At 46.1% G+C, this 15,285-nt stretch overlaps 8 protein-coding genes across 8 annotated transcripts; 4 read left to right on the top strand and 4 right to left on the bottom strand.

Moving 5' to 3' along the window:
* Positions 1-861: 861 nt before the first annotated feature.
* On the top strand, positions 862-1,371 carry ASPBRDRAFT_124846 (cyclin-dependent protein kinase regulatory subunit CKS1; the record flags this gene model as incomplete). The annotated part of the gene is made up of 4 exons (XM_067617735.1): positions 862-965; positions 1,022-1,166; positions 1,225-1,283; positions 1,335-1,371. 4 exons carry the CDS (start codon positions 862-864, stop codon positions 1,369-1,371), a joined length of 345 nt encoding a protein of 114 aa, XP_067478760.1.
* Positions 1,372-1,620: 249 nt separating this feature from the next.
* Positions 1,621-2,565, bottom strand: ASPBRDRAFT_206877 (DsbA family protein). Its single transcript, XM_067621783.1, has 5 exons — positions 2,410-2,565; positions 2,325-2,344; positions 1,867-2,265; positions 1,761-1,808; positions 1,621-1,706 (listed from the first exon to the last, which is right to left on the bottom strand). The coding sequence occupies exons 1-5, from the start codon at positions 2,486-2,488 to the stop codon at positions 1,629-1,631; spliced, it is 624 nt and encodes a 207-aa protein (XP_067478759.1). The 5' UTR covers positions 2,489-2,565; the 3' UTR covers positions 1,621-1,628.
* Positions 2,566-3,195: 630 nt separating this feature from the next.
* On the bottom strand, positions 3,196-4,582 carry ASPBRDRAFT_54825 (uncharacterized protein; the record flags this gene model as incomplete). The annotated part of the gene is made up of 4 exons (XM_067627299.1): positions 3,196-3,832; positions 3,880-4,021; positions 4,081-4,394; positions 4,461-4,582. The coding sequence occupies 4 exons, from the start codon at positions 4,580-4,582 to the stop codon at positions 3,196-3,198; spliced, it is 1,215 nt and encodes a 404-aa protein (XP_067478758.1).
* Positions 4,583-6,191: 1,609 nt separating this feature from the next.
* Positions 6,192-6,850, top strand: ASPBRDRAFT_42845 (uncharacterized protein). The gene has a single exon (XM_067624880.1). The coding sequence runs from the start codon at positions 6,442-6,444 to the stop codon at positions 6,670-6,672; it is 231 nt and encodes a 76-aa protein (XP_067478757.1). The 5' UTR covers positions 6,192-6,441; the 3' UTR covers positions 6,673-6,850.
* Positions 6,851-7,260: 410 nt separating this feature from the next.
* ASPBRDRAFT_565752 (uncharacterized protein) lies at positions 7,261-9,228 on the bottom strand. The gene is made up of 3 exons (XM_067627591.1): positions 9,068-9,228; positions 8,606-8,848; positions 7,261-8,538 (listed from the first exon to the last, which is right to left on the bottom strand). The coding sequence occupies exons 2-3, from the start codon at positions 8,743-8,745 to the stop codon at positions 7,350-7,352; spliced, it is 1,329 nt and encodes a 442-aa protein (XP_067478756.1). The 5' UTR covers positions 8,746-8,848; positions 9,068-9,228; the 3' UTR covers positions 7,261-7,349.
* Positions 9,229-9,374: 146 nt separating this feature from the next.
* cyp3 (putative peptidyl-prolyl cis-trans isomerase) lies at positions 9,375-10,250 on the top strand (the record flags this gene model as incomplete). Its single annotated transcript, XM_067617842.1, has 4 exons — positions 9,375-9,444; positions 9,655-9,800; positions 9,867-10,004; positions 10,059-10,250. 4 exons carry the CDS (start codon positions 9,375-9,377, stop codon positions 10,248-10,250), a joined length of 546 nt encoding a protein of 181 aa, XP_067478755.1.
* Positions 10,251-10,434: 184 nt separating this feature from the next.
* Positions 10,435-13,823, bottom strand: ASPBRDRAFT_54822 (alanine--tRNA ligase; the record flags this gene model as incomplete). Its single annotated transcript, XM_067627298.1, has 6 exons — positions 10,435-10,608; positions 10,679-13,087; positions 13,147-13,182; positions 13,272-13,298; positions 13,347-13,492; positions 13,556-13,823. The coding sequence occupies 6 exons, from the start codon at positions 13,821-13,823 to the stop codon at positions 10,435-10,437; spliced, it is 3,060 nt and encodes a 1,019-aa protein (XP_067478754.1).
* Positions 13,824-14,193: 370 nt separating this feature from the next.
* On the top strand, positions 14,194-14,941 carry ASPBRDRAFT_42841 (uncharacterized protein). Its single transcript, XM_067624879.1, has one exon. It carries the CDS (start codon positions 14,221-14,223, stop codon positions 14,644-14,646), a length of 426 nt encoding a protein of 141 aa, XP_067478753.1. The 5' UTR covers positions 14,194-14,220; the 3' UTR covers positions 14,647-14,941.
* Positions 14,942-15,285: the final 344 nt, after the last annotated feature.

The following is a 15,285-nucleotide window of genomic DNA, read 5'->3' as shown; positions in this document are numbered from 1 at the left end:
TTAGATAAGCAGGCGATTCCTTCTCGGCTCCATGCGATAATGGGCTAGTAATAAGTCCTCTCAGCAGTCGCAGAGCCTACAGACACTTGGTAGCAGTTGAAAAGTATAACTACGCTCTTCATTAGGGATTTGGGGTTCTTTTCCTCTATCTCGTATGCAAGTTCTTCTAACTAATCTCTTTCAAGCACCCACCATATATAATCATTTGAAGTCGGTATGACACTGTGGATTTAGAGCCAGACTGTAAGCTAGTAAACGATCATTCATAAGAATATGTTGGGAAGTGATGGATAGGTAGCCAATGGACCCGTTGTGCTCGCCACAATCACTGGCTGGTATGAGAGGCAAGTCCCTTCTGACCGCGACTTGTACATGGTCGGCCTGACCATAATAAAATCCAGTCTACAGCGATCTAGTCCTGACTTGATGGCATCCAGGTATCGAGAATTGATACCTTAGGCACTAAAGCGGGTAGCTACTCCACTGGTATCCTAAACAGTCGAAGAGTCACTGCTTGGGCATCTCAATGGAGGTTCTTTCTACGCCCTCAAGCCAAGACAGCTGCAATCTACACCTCGCTTGTCATACGCTCTAGAGGCCAGTAATAAGAGACATCTTCCGAAAAATCATCATCACAACGCTATTTGTATCTCTTTGAGACTCGAAGTCCTGTCACCCACTTGCTTCACTCTGCTACCAAAAGACTATTTACTTGTGAGTATTTGCTACGGCCTTTTCTCAAGAACGAGCTGGGCATCTTCATCAGACGTCGCAACAATATATAATTCGATAAACCTCTCTAACAACAGTTAGACTACAGTGATCCCGATAGTGTCTGCCCCGCTACCCCCGCTTCTCCAGATGGACATCGATCTGAGCAGAAGGAATAAAAAGCCCCGCCCTTTGCTAGAATCTGAACGGGAGAGGCTAGAGGAATTCATTGATTCTATTCATTATTCAGCTAGGTATGCCGCGTACAAGCAACATTTCTCGGTGTGCCTTGGCCTTACAACAGACACAGATACTCAGATGACCAGTTCGAATACCGCCATGTCCAGCTTCCCAAAAACATGCTCAAGAAAATCCCTCCAGACTATTTTGACAGTTCAAAGGGAACGCTAAAGCTACTGTGGGAGGATGAATGGCGAGCTCTGGGTATCACACAAGTACGTAAGAAGAGGTCGATGAAACTTATAAATGTAGGAGGTCTAATTCAATAATCAGAGCTTGGGTTGGGAACACTACGAAGTGCACGAGCCAGAACCACATATCCTTTTATTTAAGTAAGTATAGAGATCCTGCCATCGCTTTCCACGGCTAACCAATGCATACAGGCGCCCCTTGAACTACCAGCCGCCAGTATCACAGTAACTCGTCAGCTGGAATACTGTCGAGGCCAGCCTTGCCCCCGTCGCCTCTGAAACATTGATACAACCAGATTTAAAACCAAGAGTCACTGACAGTGGAGCTATGCATGTAAGGAGGCCCGTTTGAATAGATTGCATCCAGATACCTCATTCTGGAAGTTTCGGGTTTCAGATTGAGATATGCTCCTTGCTACCAGAGAATGCCCACAATTATCATCTGCACTTGAATACGTCCTGTTATCTCTCTTAGAGCACAATCCTTTACGCTACATTCATGGCCAGCCATTGCTCCCATTGTGTGGCTGTGAAGCTGCTGCTGATATTTGGTTCTTCGACGCCCTAACCAGTGGGATCAGTGCACCAGATCGCTCGGATAATAATGAGACGGCTTACATTGAAATATACGGTCGGAGACACGTGGACGCCGATTACTCGACCTGACTGTTATATCTAGTTAGGATTCAATGTTGAGCGCAGTAACAATATTTCAATGGCGCACCTTGACCATCAATTTGATATCATTCGTCACCTTGTTACCGGTATTCAACCGTCCATTATCAGTGACTTCGCTGATGATCAATAATTCGAGCATCTCGTGTTGGTCAACACCAACCGTCGCCGCTATTTCTGCAAGTCTCTGATATGTCTTGTTACGTGTCTCGTTAACAACACTGACATCGAAGAATTCTTCTTGGTGATTGAACAGTGCAGCGCTAAATTCCCAGAACTTGTCTGGAGCTAATCTCAACACCGCCGCACCAGCTTCATGTGTCAGAGTGGATGATGGATGCCAAGGTTGAATGTGCTGACGAAAGACAACCTGAAGTCTTGATGGATATTTTTGTAAGATAATCGGTCTCACTGATGTGTAGAATGTGTTGAATAGCTTTGCAGAGAACTGGAAGTAGAGGATTTAGTAAGCCCTTCCTGGGCAGGGTGCTGTATCAGTAGACTAACAGGGCAGACATAGTCGAGGTCTTCGATCACAAATATGTTAGTCACTGGGGTGCATAAGAATATCTCAGTATTTAAATGAACATACAGAGTTCGAGTGTATGCGGTTGTTGCTGAAAATTGGCCGCCAACAACTTCTGACCCAGGAATTTGGGATGGAGAGCCATAATTATTATACCGCGTAAATGGTCAGTCCTTGTCCTTGGAGCATGCTACGGAATGGGCTGAAAGCGCATGTCCCACCTCATTGCTGGGGCTTATCGGCGGGAGGGGTGATTACACATCAGCCGACTCCGAGGTAACTAGTTGTTAACTAATAGTTAACTAAGTAGTTACTATAACTACTGTTGGTCGAGTCATTACATTATAACCCTTTGATGTTGAGTTGCCAATTATGATAGTATTGAGGTCCCGAACATAGCTTTAAAATTAATGTTTTATTTCTTGAGTACACGACTATCAAGATTTATCTACAACCGGTTTGTCAAATGACGTGTAGCACGAGTCGCCTCTCATGGTTATGCGGATTTTGAAGTGGTGGTCGTAGTTTGGCTGCCGGCACGAACGTTCGCAAACTAGAAGATACCCACCCGTATATATTATCAAGGAACTGTACTGTTCATTTGATGAGAACGTCCGGCAACTCAGTATCATAAGCTGAACGCTCTAGGTGTATTTCACGCAAAGGATGTCCTAAAGCGAAACTGGTCCGTAAGGAATCGTCTGACAGACGCACTAACCCATGATCCTCGGTGATATTCCACAATGCTTCGAGGCAATAGAAGGATAACACGGCATTGAGGTTGGTGGGTACGCTTTGGAATCGGAGGTCTACATAACTCCTTGAAGTTACAGCCAATGGACATAAGGTTTGCTAACGAGGACCAAGTGCTCTTTGACTGAACAAGTTAAGGTCTCTGATATCCATGGAGACAGCAGTCCATTGAGACCTCATAACATCATACTCTCCCTTCACCTCCACCCTGCATAGCCCTTTGGGACCTCGTATACCAACAGGACCGGAGAAGTACATGACACCGCGATGAGATGTGTGCACATTGTGAGCCCAGCAGTAATTTAATCGCCACTTGAAAGCCAGCAGTGCCATACGTAGATCAGAACCAGGCCCGAGGTTTGGCAGCGGTAATTTCTGCAACGTAGAAATGCACAATGAAGTGTGTGGATGGGAGCAGTCTTTGGTTGATGGGCTGCCGTCTTGGTAGTTCTGCGCAGGCGGCTGTGACACAGACCGAGGAACGTCGTCGAGTCCATCCAACCCTTGCAAGATTGATGGCAATAAACTGGCATCTACAGGAATCAAAGACCCGGACATCTGCTCGTCCATCAATCTTGGACTAAGTCGGGAGATTTGCCTGCTCCACAGCATCAAAAAGGCATCCTTGATTGCGTGTGCCACACATAAAGGCCTCATACATCTGTGCAGGCAGTCGCCGTCTTCTGCGGGCATTGGCTTCGAACCCCAGGCGAGGCCATTCGGTGATAGTTCTAGTCTGTACCAATGAGCGAAAGATGTTATACTGGATTAAGGCATACATACCCGAATTGATGGTAGACAGGGGGTGCACGGTACGGAAATTGGTGTTCTAGCCAAGCTCCCGCGACAGACAGTGGCCCCCCAAGCATATAAGGAAGTAGTCTTGATTGGGATGAGACATCCAAAACAGTGGAGATTAGCTCATCTATGTGTTTATGGCTGGTTAATTCAAAAGTAACTTAGTGGCCATCGGCTCGCAAATACCTTTCAAACCCGAGACTTTGTTCTTGTCGAGGGCTAATTTCCTGAACGCTTGCCACTCAGGGTCCGTCGCTGTATAAAAATCCCCTTCGTATAATCGAGGCCAACCCAGGGGAAGGAAGCGGGGTCGTATAGTAACGGCCTGATCAACGTATTCGTTCCTGTCACACTTCCCGGGTGTGGATGAGGCATCAGGCTCTGGCAAACTCTCCGACGACCGATCAGTATCATAAAGCGACTCATCGAACCGCAAGATGGCGAAGGAAGTCAAGAAATGAAGCGTGGTTCCGCACAATAAAAAGGTTGCTAGGAATCTCCTGAAGCACTTGTGAGTAAACGGAGTAATACCATGACACCTTCAGAATATGAGCTGGACAGCATACCTGGCCCACGGGCGTTTGATCTGTAGATGACGAATAGTGACCGAACTTGAATCCCGAGGTAATGGCTGGCTTATCCGCAATGTTACCTGGGGGTTTCGAAGTAATCGTCTAACATGATACATTGAGAGAAATCGGCAGCCCGTTTCGGTTATTGGATAAACATCTCAAATCATCAAACGTGCTGAAGGTCAACGTAGGCTTATCGCCTAGTTTTCGGGTATAACTTGCAACTAATTAGGCTAGATGAGCAGTGTAAAACCTACGCCTAGCAAGGTTCAAGTCAGAGACCAGAGAGAGACGATAACGACCGCAGTATTTAGTGAATTGTTGGAATCTTACCACTACCATAGCATAAGGACCAAAAAGTGTTATTCCGTGCCTGGCCGCCGGTAGCACGTGAGCCAAGCCAACCTTATCAAGGTGCTTCCCCAAATTCTTACTCTCATCTCTTATTTGGCCTATACGACATTAGCCATTTCCACTTAGTAACTTAACTGTATGATTTAGTAAAGTAACCTTGTGATTGAATATGATGCAGTTCAGCATGGGGCTCTTTGGGCTGTGTCGATTGCGGTGGCAGTAGGTACGCGTGCATTAAAACCTTTCTGTCTTTGTTCCCAGGCAGTATGCTTCAGCGATGGTCCGAGTAGCAAACGAAACGCTATCCACTGTTGCTATCCACTGCTGCGTGTGGATATAGAGGTTATCAGACAGGGCACCCTCGAGCTTAACGGACGTCGCCCCAACAACACCACTGTTGGTTGCGTTCACTGCAGATGACGAGTAGAGCAGGGATCTGATTATCTCGGAAGCTACCCGTAGTACGCTGTAGTAGCAGTAGTGCTGTCTTCATTAGTCTAACACAGCCGCTTAAGATGCGTCTAGCAGCTATGTAGATGATGTACTTTACCTGGTACCCTTTCCACCTCTATAGAATCCCAGATAGATAGATAGATTTTATATAAAGCTCCAAAGCCTATAAACAGGCGAATTTCTGCAGTTTGATTCAGGTTTGTATCTTAAATGGGATGTTTCTGTATCCAAATAATTATCTATTCAATTTGACATATAGTCACTCTTTATAATTTCTCATACAGGGGTTGATTCCAGAGCTAGTTTTAGATCTGATTCTCTATTCAGGATATACTTAGATTCTCATTAGAGACTAAATTTCTCTCACTCTACTATGGTAGGTATACTCTATTTTGATCCTAGTACCTGAATTCCAGAGGAACCAGCTCTTTCTACACCTTCTTGGTTAAATGGCTCCATTTAAAATATATAACTGTATCAGGATTTGGATCTTTAGCCACTAGAATGCCAAGAAAGGTGTTCTTGATCTCTCGTGGGGCAAACAGGGCCCTTACTGTAATGTTTCATCATTATGCTAGCCGTTGCATGTGTCCTAGGTAAGCCCACGCTACGTTATCCAACTTGAACTTCACGAAGAGTTGCCTTCACTGTATTCTTCTACATACTCGTCCACTGTCTCTTCTCGTTTCTTTACTGGAAGCTCCTCATTTGTAGCAGCGCCTTCATATTCGGCAGACCAGGGGTCAAGCACTGTATTACCCACAATGAAGATGATCCTTGACTCGAACCACTTCATGAGTCTATCATGTTGTGTTTGGAAACGATAACTACACGGTGTATGTGTAATCCTGGCTCGGGGCTAGTTCTCCATTAGTGCTAGGTGTCCAGTCTGATTGCATTTATCAACTGACAAAACAGTCGCGAATCACTTGATCTCACCAAGACTTATTGTTTACGAAGCTCAATGAACTTGCACGGGACGGTAAGAAATTACAGTTACTCTCCTACCCACGCCAGTGGGGTGTAATGGAATGTTTGCGTTCAACTGATCTGACAGAAAGCTCCGAGTCAACTTGGCTTAGGCCGATGACAGTGTTGACGTCCCATATACCTACAGTGCTTTCTCTGCCCCTATCCCCGATTTACTATTCTTCAGGTATACCATGTAATGACGCAACGAATCTTTGCCCCGGACATGAATGGTCTAGGGGCTGCCACTGACCGCTATATAGACACCACAGTCAAACGAATGGCGATGCCAAACATATTATGCACTGGGGAGGACTGCATGCCAAAAAGAGACGTTAGTTTCTCATTGCTTGTTGTTCTCACAGTCAGTGTTAACTTTATGGTGACTATTGGTGCCGCCATCATGATGTTATTTCATGTTAACGGATAAATATCGCGGATGTAGGGTCAGCAAGAACGAAAGAACGAGGATCAGAAATATGGCATGGTTTGAATGTCATTGACAGCCATTGTCGCACAATACTTACTCATTTAGCTATTTACCTGTTAACATGGTCTACAACATCCAATTACTAACCTACCGTGTAACTCGGAAAGTAGCACTGGAGATGAATTCAAGTGATTAGATCATGGCTAGTACAATGTAGCCATACCATTACGAGTCCGTTCTGCCAAATCAACATGTGGACAAGACTTATTGGTTCATGTGGAAAGGAGGGAACCCAGTCCTTGCAAATCATCAATGCGCATTATGCCCATCCATGCACTGCCCGCTAAAAGCTAGATGTTTCCGTTCCACTACCAAAATATCAGACCTAGATTCAAGCAGTCTCCACAAACGCCAGGATCCTTTCAGAATGTCGACAACAATTGATCAATCACAGCAAGAGGAAACAACAGATAGGACTCAGCCAAGCAGGGACACTTAAGACTATGAGGGTGGGTGCATCATGTACTGTACAAAGCCGCAGGCGTGTGCGGTGTGCCCTGCCCAGGGATAATCACAAGTCTGCCCAACCGGCATTCCAGATGTCGAGAGGCAGAGAAGACATAAGAGTCAAATATATAGGTTAGGACATCTTCCACGAATGAACAAAAGGAAGCAGTTCATATAGAAGGCCCGGCTTCAAGTTCACCAAGCGTTCGAATGTTATCTGAATGTCGGATATCTGCGTTCCTATTCCCAGCTCCCCTCGATGCACGATTGGCTCGAAACCCGAAGTTCAGGGCAAAATGGGGTGCAGTAAAAATCCCTACTCTTTGAGCCCTCTGATCTGGCTGTCCAGGCGGAATATCAGGTGCAGGAGATGAGGGCTGGTGGTTAGAACGAGACGTTCGCCAAAGGCGCAATCGAGAGAAGCCCGCTCTGTGGGTCGAAGGGCGTCGCTGTACATGCTGCTCCGGAAACCCCGACGTAGACCGCAGAAAGTTCACTCTTCCACCTATGAAAACAGCCTGCGGCGGGTTAAGAGGTGCCACTCGTGTCATGCCACGTCGGCCTTGACGTTCTGAGATAGGGGCCGTTTCAGAAGTCTCTGCGCGAGGTTTCGGGATGTAGTAATCTGCCTTACATAGGGGACAGCAAGCCCGTCGACTTGTCAACCAAGGGTCAACACAGGAGGCATGAAAAGCATGTCCACATGTAAGCCCCCGTATATCATCTTCGTCCTCGATCGTATCGAGACAGATAGCACAAGTGTCACCCGGATTTGCCAGGAAATCGGCAGGTACAGCAGTGCGGATATGGTCTTCAAGGTCTCCAACATCCTCTACGATGACATGGTTGAGCGCGTGGTTACGGGGCTGCTCCGGGGCTGATAAATTGTCGTTGTCGTTTACTCCAATGTTTGCGGGGCTTGGCTCGGAATATCCCTGGCTCTTCTCTTCAGTTTGCGGGAGCGTTGTTTCCAGGTGTTCTAGTGGTGCAGAGGTCTGCGAATTGTTTGAATCAACCCGCTGATGGCTTTTAGGTGGCGACGCCACCATGGATGAAGGTGCGCCAAGGGAAGCGGACAACACGTAGTTCTCATCCTTGAGGCTTTGCGACTGGCTTTTCGGTGCCGAAATCCCGCCTGCAGTGGAGAGACCTTCATTCTCGCGGGAGGACCTCCATGTCTTATACTTTGTCAGTGGGAATCTCTCGTTAACGTCGTCCATAGTCATCAGCTTCTTTTCTCGGCGTCTTCGGTGCGTTCTTGGCATGGCGACCAGATCTATAGGCTCGCCTGTCTCTTCACTGCGTAGCTGGCGATTGCGTTGATTGTATCGAAAGCAATATTTCACTCCCACGATAATCCTGAAACACGACGGTCAGATGAGCATAGATGCACAGCAAAGGCATAGTGATACCAACTTGGACGTACCATAGATTGGTGAAAACAACACCGAACCCGAGGGCGACGAAGAATAGCAGAGGCGAGCTAGTAGGGCTTGAACTGTTATCGTTCCCATTACGATCTGTACTAGTGGCACTGGAAGAGGAGCCTGTGGTCGTTGAGGACATGTCGACGGAAGAAGGCGATGGGGGAGGGATGGACAATGTTCACTTGAACAAACTATGCCGACGAAAGGAAAAGTGTGGGAACTTTTGCGCGTATAGCTGAGTCCTAGTTTCAATGTATCGAATTAACGAGAGAAGAAAGACTCTTCTAAATAATAGATTGTCGCTGCAAGGTTGGTCGACAATCCCGTTCGATTCATCTAGATGAGGGCACCAACTCCCAGGCTCACGTTAAAGGACGCCCCGGGAAGGTCATCACTGACAGCGATATAGCAAGAAATCCCAAGCTATTAAAATTGAGCCTAATCTGCTGTTGGATGCTCACCAAATTCAAAGTGGGAGTGGGTGAAGTGAGAACAAATACTCCAACGTCGTGGTCGCCAAATAGCGACACCTAAGGCTTGGACGTCCGAGTCACGGGGCAGGCGATCGATCCATCGTTACGGAACCCACTGCGGGGACGGACGGGTACTAGTAAAATCGAACAGAAACATCCAATTCGGGAAACATCGTCATGACCATCAGTATTCAGCTGTTCGTAGCTATAGCACGAACCCAGTCGCCCCGCCAAGGTCGATATTGCAAGCACAATATCACAGCGACATAGAGAGGAATCGGATAGGTGAACCAGAATGGACAGCACAACTTCAACTTCGCACATCGACATAAACCCCGTGGTTTTCTTCGATATAGCCTTAGGAGGTATGTACATCACATGATACATAGTCTTTTGCGCCCCCGATCTCCTGGCTCAGGCAAACGACAAAATCACGTCCATATAAATGAGTCCAAATGTTTCCACAATATGTCGATTCGCGGGCATTGTGCTCCTACCTGTTCGGGCAGTGTTAAAGATGCGCAAGATCCTTATAGTTACCTGGAGGGATTGTGACTGAGTCATCCTTATGACAGGCGAGCCTCTAGGTCGTATAAAGATGGAACTATTCGCCGATATCACGCCCCGGACGGCAGAGAATTTTCGCCAGTTCTGTACGGGTGAAAGTAAAAATGCACAGGGACGACCGCAAGGATACAAAAACAGCAAATTCCATCGGGTAGTATGTCTATCAGAAAACATGATAAGTTTGGCTGAAAAAGATGCTAATCCCCCGGTGTCGAAACAGATCAAAGATTTCATGATTCAAGGCGGCGACTTCATCAATGGAGATGGGACGGGATCTTGTACCATTTACAACACTCCAAGGTTCTCGGATGAAAACTTCCTCTTGAAGCATGACCATGCTGGTTTGCTTAGTATGGCGGTAAGTCCTGGGCTACAAGACGTCCGTTAACTATACAGTCACTAATACATCTAGAATTCCGGTCCGAACACAAATGGGTGTCAGTTTTTCATAACAACAACTGCAACCCCATTTCTAAACGGCAAGCATGTTGTTTTCGGGAAGGTATTGGAAGGAATGGACGTCGTACGGATGATTGAGAATACTAGGACGACGCGAGATAAGCCCAACCAAGATGTTCTGATTGTGCAATGTGGGGAGATGTAACACAGTTATTTTAGGATGATCTAGCATTGAGGTTCCAGTGGCATGGTATTTTCCATGTATGTTATACAAAACAAAAAACGACCAGCAATTAATCCAGGAGTTAGCTGTTACTTCGGAGAATTCCCTGTCGATCACTTGAATTCTGTTAACCCTAGTAAGCACTGGCTACAGCATAGCCAGCAACCTATAACTTCAACTTGCCAAGGTAATCAGAAGCTAAGCTGACAGCTTCGTCAACTCTGTCAGGATTAACTCCGTTGCCAACTGAAGTAGCTCCTTTACCTCCCGCCTTTCCCCCGACTGCACCAGAAACGATAGCTGCCCATTCGCTAGCGGTGGCACCAGCCTCGCTTGATGACTGTACAAAGGGTTGAGTTCATTAGTTTCAATGCTAAATGGTCGAAGTAAAGGAAACCATAACGACTTACCTTGGACACGTAACAGCCATGGGCAACACGGCCTTGATCAGTGCTTGCAGCCAAAACGTATACCGATTTATCAGGCAACTTTGACTTCACATAATTCAGAGATTCACTGATCGCTTTGGAATTCGCAGAGATGGGGAGCTTGGCGACAAGCCAGCCCTTGTCTTGATTTTCCGGGTTTTGGAAGTAATTGGTTATGGTCTCGAGCGCGACTTTTGATTCGAGCTTTTGTAGAGCCTTTTGCCCATCGATAACCTCCTTGTTGATACGTGCGAAACGTTCGCGGAAGGCAGATTTTTGTACAGCAGAAATTGAAAGCTGATTGAGCTCGGCCTGGATCTGCTTCGCTTCCTTCTCTTTTTCTGAAGTCAGGGGCATTGCCTCTAGAAAATCGAGCCGTTTTTGAAATTCTGCTGCCAAACGCTGCACTTCATGTGCATCTTCTCCAGTAACGGCGATGATTCTGCGGATGCCCTTGGCGATGCCACCCTCTTCTAGAATAATGAGGTCCTTGATGTCCCCTGTCTTCTGCACATGGGTACCCCCACAAAACTCAATGCTGACCTCTTTCCACCGCGGATCCTTCACGTTCTGGAGTATCTCACCAAGCTCCACACCAACGGAGACAACGCGGACCGGGTCAGGATAAGTCTCTCCGAATACAGCACGGACGCCAGAAATTTCCCGAGCTGTCGCAAGAGGAAGTTCTTGAGAGTAAACAGTACAATTTTGTCGAATATACTCAGTCGAGATCTCTTCAATTCGAGCCAAATCCTTATCCGAGATAGCAGACTTGTGTGAGAAGTCGAATCTCAGCTTCTCAGCTGCAACGAGGGAGCCCTTTTGCTCCACACCGTCTCCTAGAACTGTTCTGAGCGCAAAGTTGAGGATATGCGTTCCAGTATGGTTGTTTCTGATCGGCCAACGACGCAGCTCATCATATTCGCAGATGACAGTGTCACCTACTGAGAAAGAGCCATATTTCATAAAACCGGTATGCAGAACGTATCCAGCATAAAGCTGAACATCACCTACTTCCAATTCAGCTTGTCCATCGATAACGATTTTACCCGTGTCATTCTCTTGTCCGCCCTGTTCAGCGTAGAAGTTTGTCCGGTCAAGGATAATTCCTAGTTGCTCGCCGTCAGGAACCTCATCTGTGGACGAGTGGAAAACCTTGCCCTGATAGATGGCCTTCACTTGGGCGGTAATGTTACCCTTTCCAAATTTGGCACTATCATCAGTCTTGGGGACGTCATTCATGGCTTCGAGCTTCCCCAGATCATGAACATCCAACTTAACAGTCTCAGCGGAAGTTTTCTTCTGGCCTTTGCTTGCTTCTTTTGCTCGCGAACGCGCTTCCTCGAACTCTCTGTCATCAATCTGTAACCCCCGTTCTTCTGCCATTATACGAGTAAGGTCGACCGGGAATCCAAACGTATCATAGAGCCTCCAAACATCGGCGCCGTGCAATTTATCAGCCCCCTTTGCCTTAGCCTGCTGGGCATAATGTTCAAATTGCCGCTCGCCGCGATCCAAAGTCTTAGCAAATGACATTTCTTCTTCATCTAAAATCTCCATGACGTCGGGTTGTTTTCTTCTGAGTTCCGGAAACATATCGCCGAGTTGATCAACGACTGTTGGAACAATCTTTGAAAAGAAGCTGCCGATCTCGACACCGAAATACTTTCTGGCATATCGAGCACCCCTACGGAGGACACGACGGATGACATAGCCGCGGCCATCATTATTTGGGACCGCACCATCTGAGATCGCAAACATCAAGGTCCGGACGTGATCGGCTATAACACGATAGGCAGTATCAATGCCGTCGGGGTCATCATTACCGAAGCATCCACGGTATTCCCTAGCTCCAGTGACATCTCGGATGGTCTGAAATATGGGAGTGAACACATCTGTATCGTAGTTTGACGACTTATTTTGCAAGATAGACACCAACCTCTCAAATCCCATTCCGGTGTCGACATGCTTGTTGGGCAACGGCCGCAGGGACCGATCTGATTCACGGTTGTATTGGATGAAGACATTGTTCCAGATCTCCAGAACATTAGGGTCGTCTTGGTTGACCAAATGAGCTGCATTACGTCCGCCGATTCGGTCATAGTGAATCTCGCTGCAAGGGCCACATGGACCTTGATCACCCATCTCCCAGAAATTGTCCTTCATATTGCCTGGAAGAATGTGATCCTCCGGAACGCCAACGGCTTTCCACAGATCTTTGGCCTCTAGATCTGGCTCTAGTCCACCTTCTTTGTTACCTTCAAAATAGGTAACGTAGAGACGTTTGGGATCTAAACCGTAGATCTTGGTTAACAGTTCCCAGGAATAACGAATCGCTTCCTTTTTGAAATAGTCCCCAAAACTCCAATTGCCGAGCATTTCAAAAAAAGTCTATTGATCGTTTGCGTGTTAGCGACAGAAAGGTCACAAATTTGGTGGTATATTCTTACATGATGATAGCTATCCTTGCCGACGTCGTCGAGGTCCTACATTCGCAAGAATCAGCAGCGGCTCTGGTTTCCTCAACTAACATGGCTTTTTTATATCTGGCAGTCATCATGCGCATCGTACTTACATTATGCTTTCCTCCGGCACGAATGCACTATGGATTATGTTAGAACTAGCTAATAATAGGAGGAGGGGTACTGACTTTTTGAGAATTGACTGCACTTTTCAAGTTTGCGAAATCAGAATGAGGATCCACCGTTCCCAAGAAAATTGATTTGAATTGGTTCATTCCAGCATTGGTGAATAACAACGTTGGATCAGAATGGGGAACAACGGGAGACGAGGCAACTGCCAATTTGTATTATAATCAGTTCACGAGGTATTGCTGTCACAAAAAAAGAGATCACTTACCAAAAGTGTGGCCATTTTCCTTGAAATAATCAAGAAACGTATCACGGACACGTTTGGAGGTCCATTCCAACTTTTGATCATTATCTGAAGCCATACTGAATGGTCTCGTGATGGTTCTTGCAAGTAAAATATTCGGGGGTGGGGGAGTGTGAAGGTGGTAGAATGTTCTGGGTTGCGACCTAAAAGGTGATGATAGATGAGTCAAAACCAGTTCCCCCTCTTTTATAAACCTATGGATACGCATCAAGCGACTCGTCGGTTGCAACATTCAGTTTTACTTAATCTGAATATCCACTTGTCATGTGCAGTATCATAATTAATTAATAATTTGATTACCAGGCCTATTGCCCTCATCCACCAAAGAAAGAAGATTAAAAAAAAGGTCACTGGTTGTGTGGCTGATGGCACATGCTGGTGAGGAAATCAATCACGGGAAAAAGCGCCCCGCAGAGAGTGACCCTGAGGGTGACCAGCCTCTGGCGAAAAGATTCGGCCGGTTGCATATCAGTATGTTTCTGTACCATCATCCCATTCTCTGCATTCCACGTCACGCTTGTATGGGAGTCATTGGATCTGATTCGAATTCTTTTCTTTGATAAGATACCATAACATCCGAACATGACACTGACGTTAGGAAGCTTGCTGCTTCCGCCCAATCTGATATAATGTTATTGGACGATACCAAGCACACCATTTACATACATGATCTGGATTGGGAACTAGAGGATATCGAACCAAAGGATAATTGTCTTGAAATTATTCCCGGTGTTGCTGACCGGATGTCGACTATCCCGAGGTTTTTGGTCGCAAATACTACAAGCCCATGCAATGAACTGGTCCTTTACACCGAGCCTACATCATTATCAATACCCAAAGAGGATGATAATGTACGAAAAGCGCTGATAGCTACCCGGGAGCGCGCGAGGAAAAGTCAACATGATTCTCAAAGGCAAGGTCGGAACTCGACGGAAAGCTCAACCGCAGGCGTCATTACAGGTGACCGCGGTACAGTAGTAGGGCCTATTGATGGATGTGATGAAGCAATGGAAATTGATGATGATTGCTGGGGCAGTATTTCGTCTGGCTCGTGATTCACACTAGATCCATTGTTTTGGTATTTTATTAAAATCACGGTGGAAAGTATACTTTTGCAGATCGTATACTTGATCTAGTGCAGCAAGGCCGTTACTATTCCTATTGCTTGTGCTATTTACTAAGGGGCGAGTTAGGATACTTAATAGGGTTGATTGTATGCAAAGAACACTAGCTAATATACTAATCTAAATTAAGGTTCCAAATATAGCTAGTATGGTATGCGTTGCAGCGTTCGAGACCGAGAGCCACAGCTGCTTGTGAGAACCACATCAACTAACCGCAGTAGAATATCTTTATTAGGGTTTATGAATGATACATGTTCTAAGCTGCCAGGCTTAGGATTCTAGCTTTAGATTAAAGGACCAGGCAGTAAATTTATAAGAGACTTAGCTAGAACAACAGTGACTGTGTGAGATTGTTAGAGGTAGGCAGCCGACCTGAGCAGGTCGCTGCAAGGTAGGCAGGTCGTGTAATCTTATTATATGATCTACCCAAGATTATATGATATTCTTTTATTTTATACCTTGCTGGCCCCCCTGCTTGTAGGAAATTAGTAATTAATTTTAAATAAAATTTTAACTAATATTTACATATATAATAATTCTTATTATATCTTTTTTCAATAGTTTTAAACT

Source organism: Aspergillus brasiliensis (genome assembly GCF_001889945.1).
Source record: "Aspergillus brasiliensis CBS 101740 unplaced genomic scaffold ASPBRscaffold_6, whole genome shotgun sequence".
Taxonomy (NCBI): Eukaryota; Fungi; Ascomycota; class Eurotiomycetes; order Eurotiales; family Aspergillaceae; genus Aspergillus; species Aspergillus brasiliensis.
This window is presented reverse-complemented; position numbering and strand designations above follow the sequence as displayed.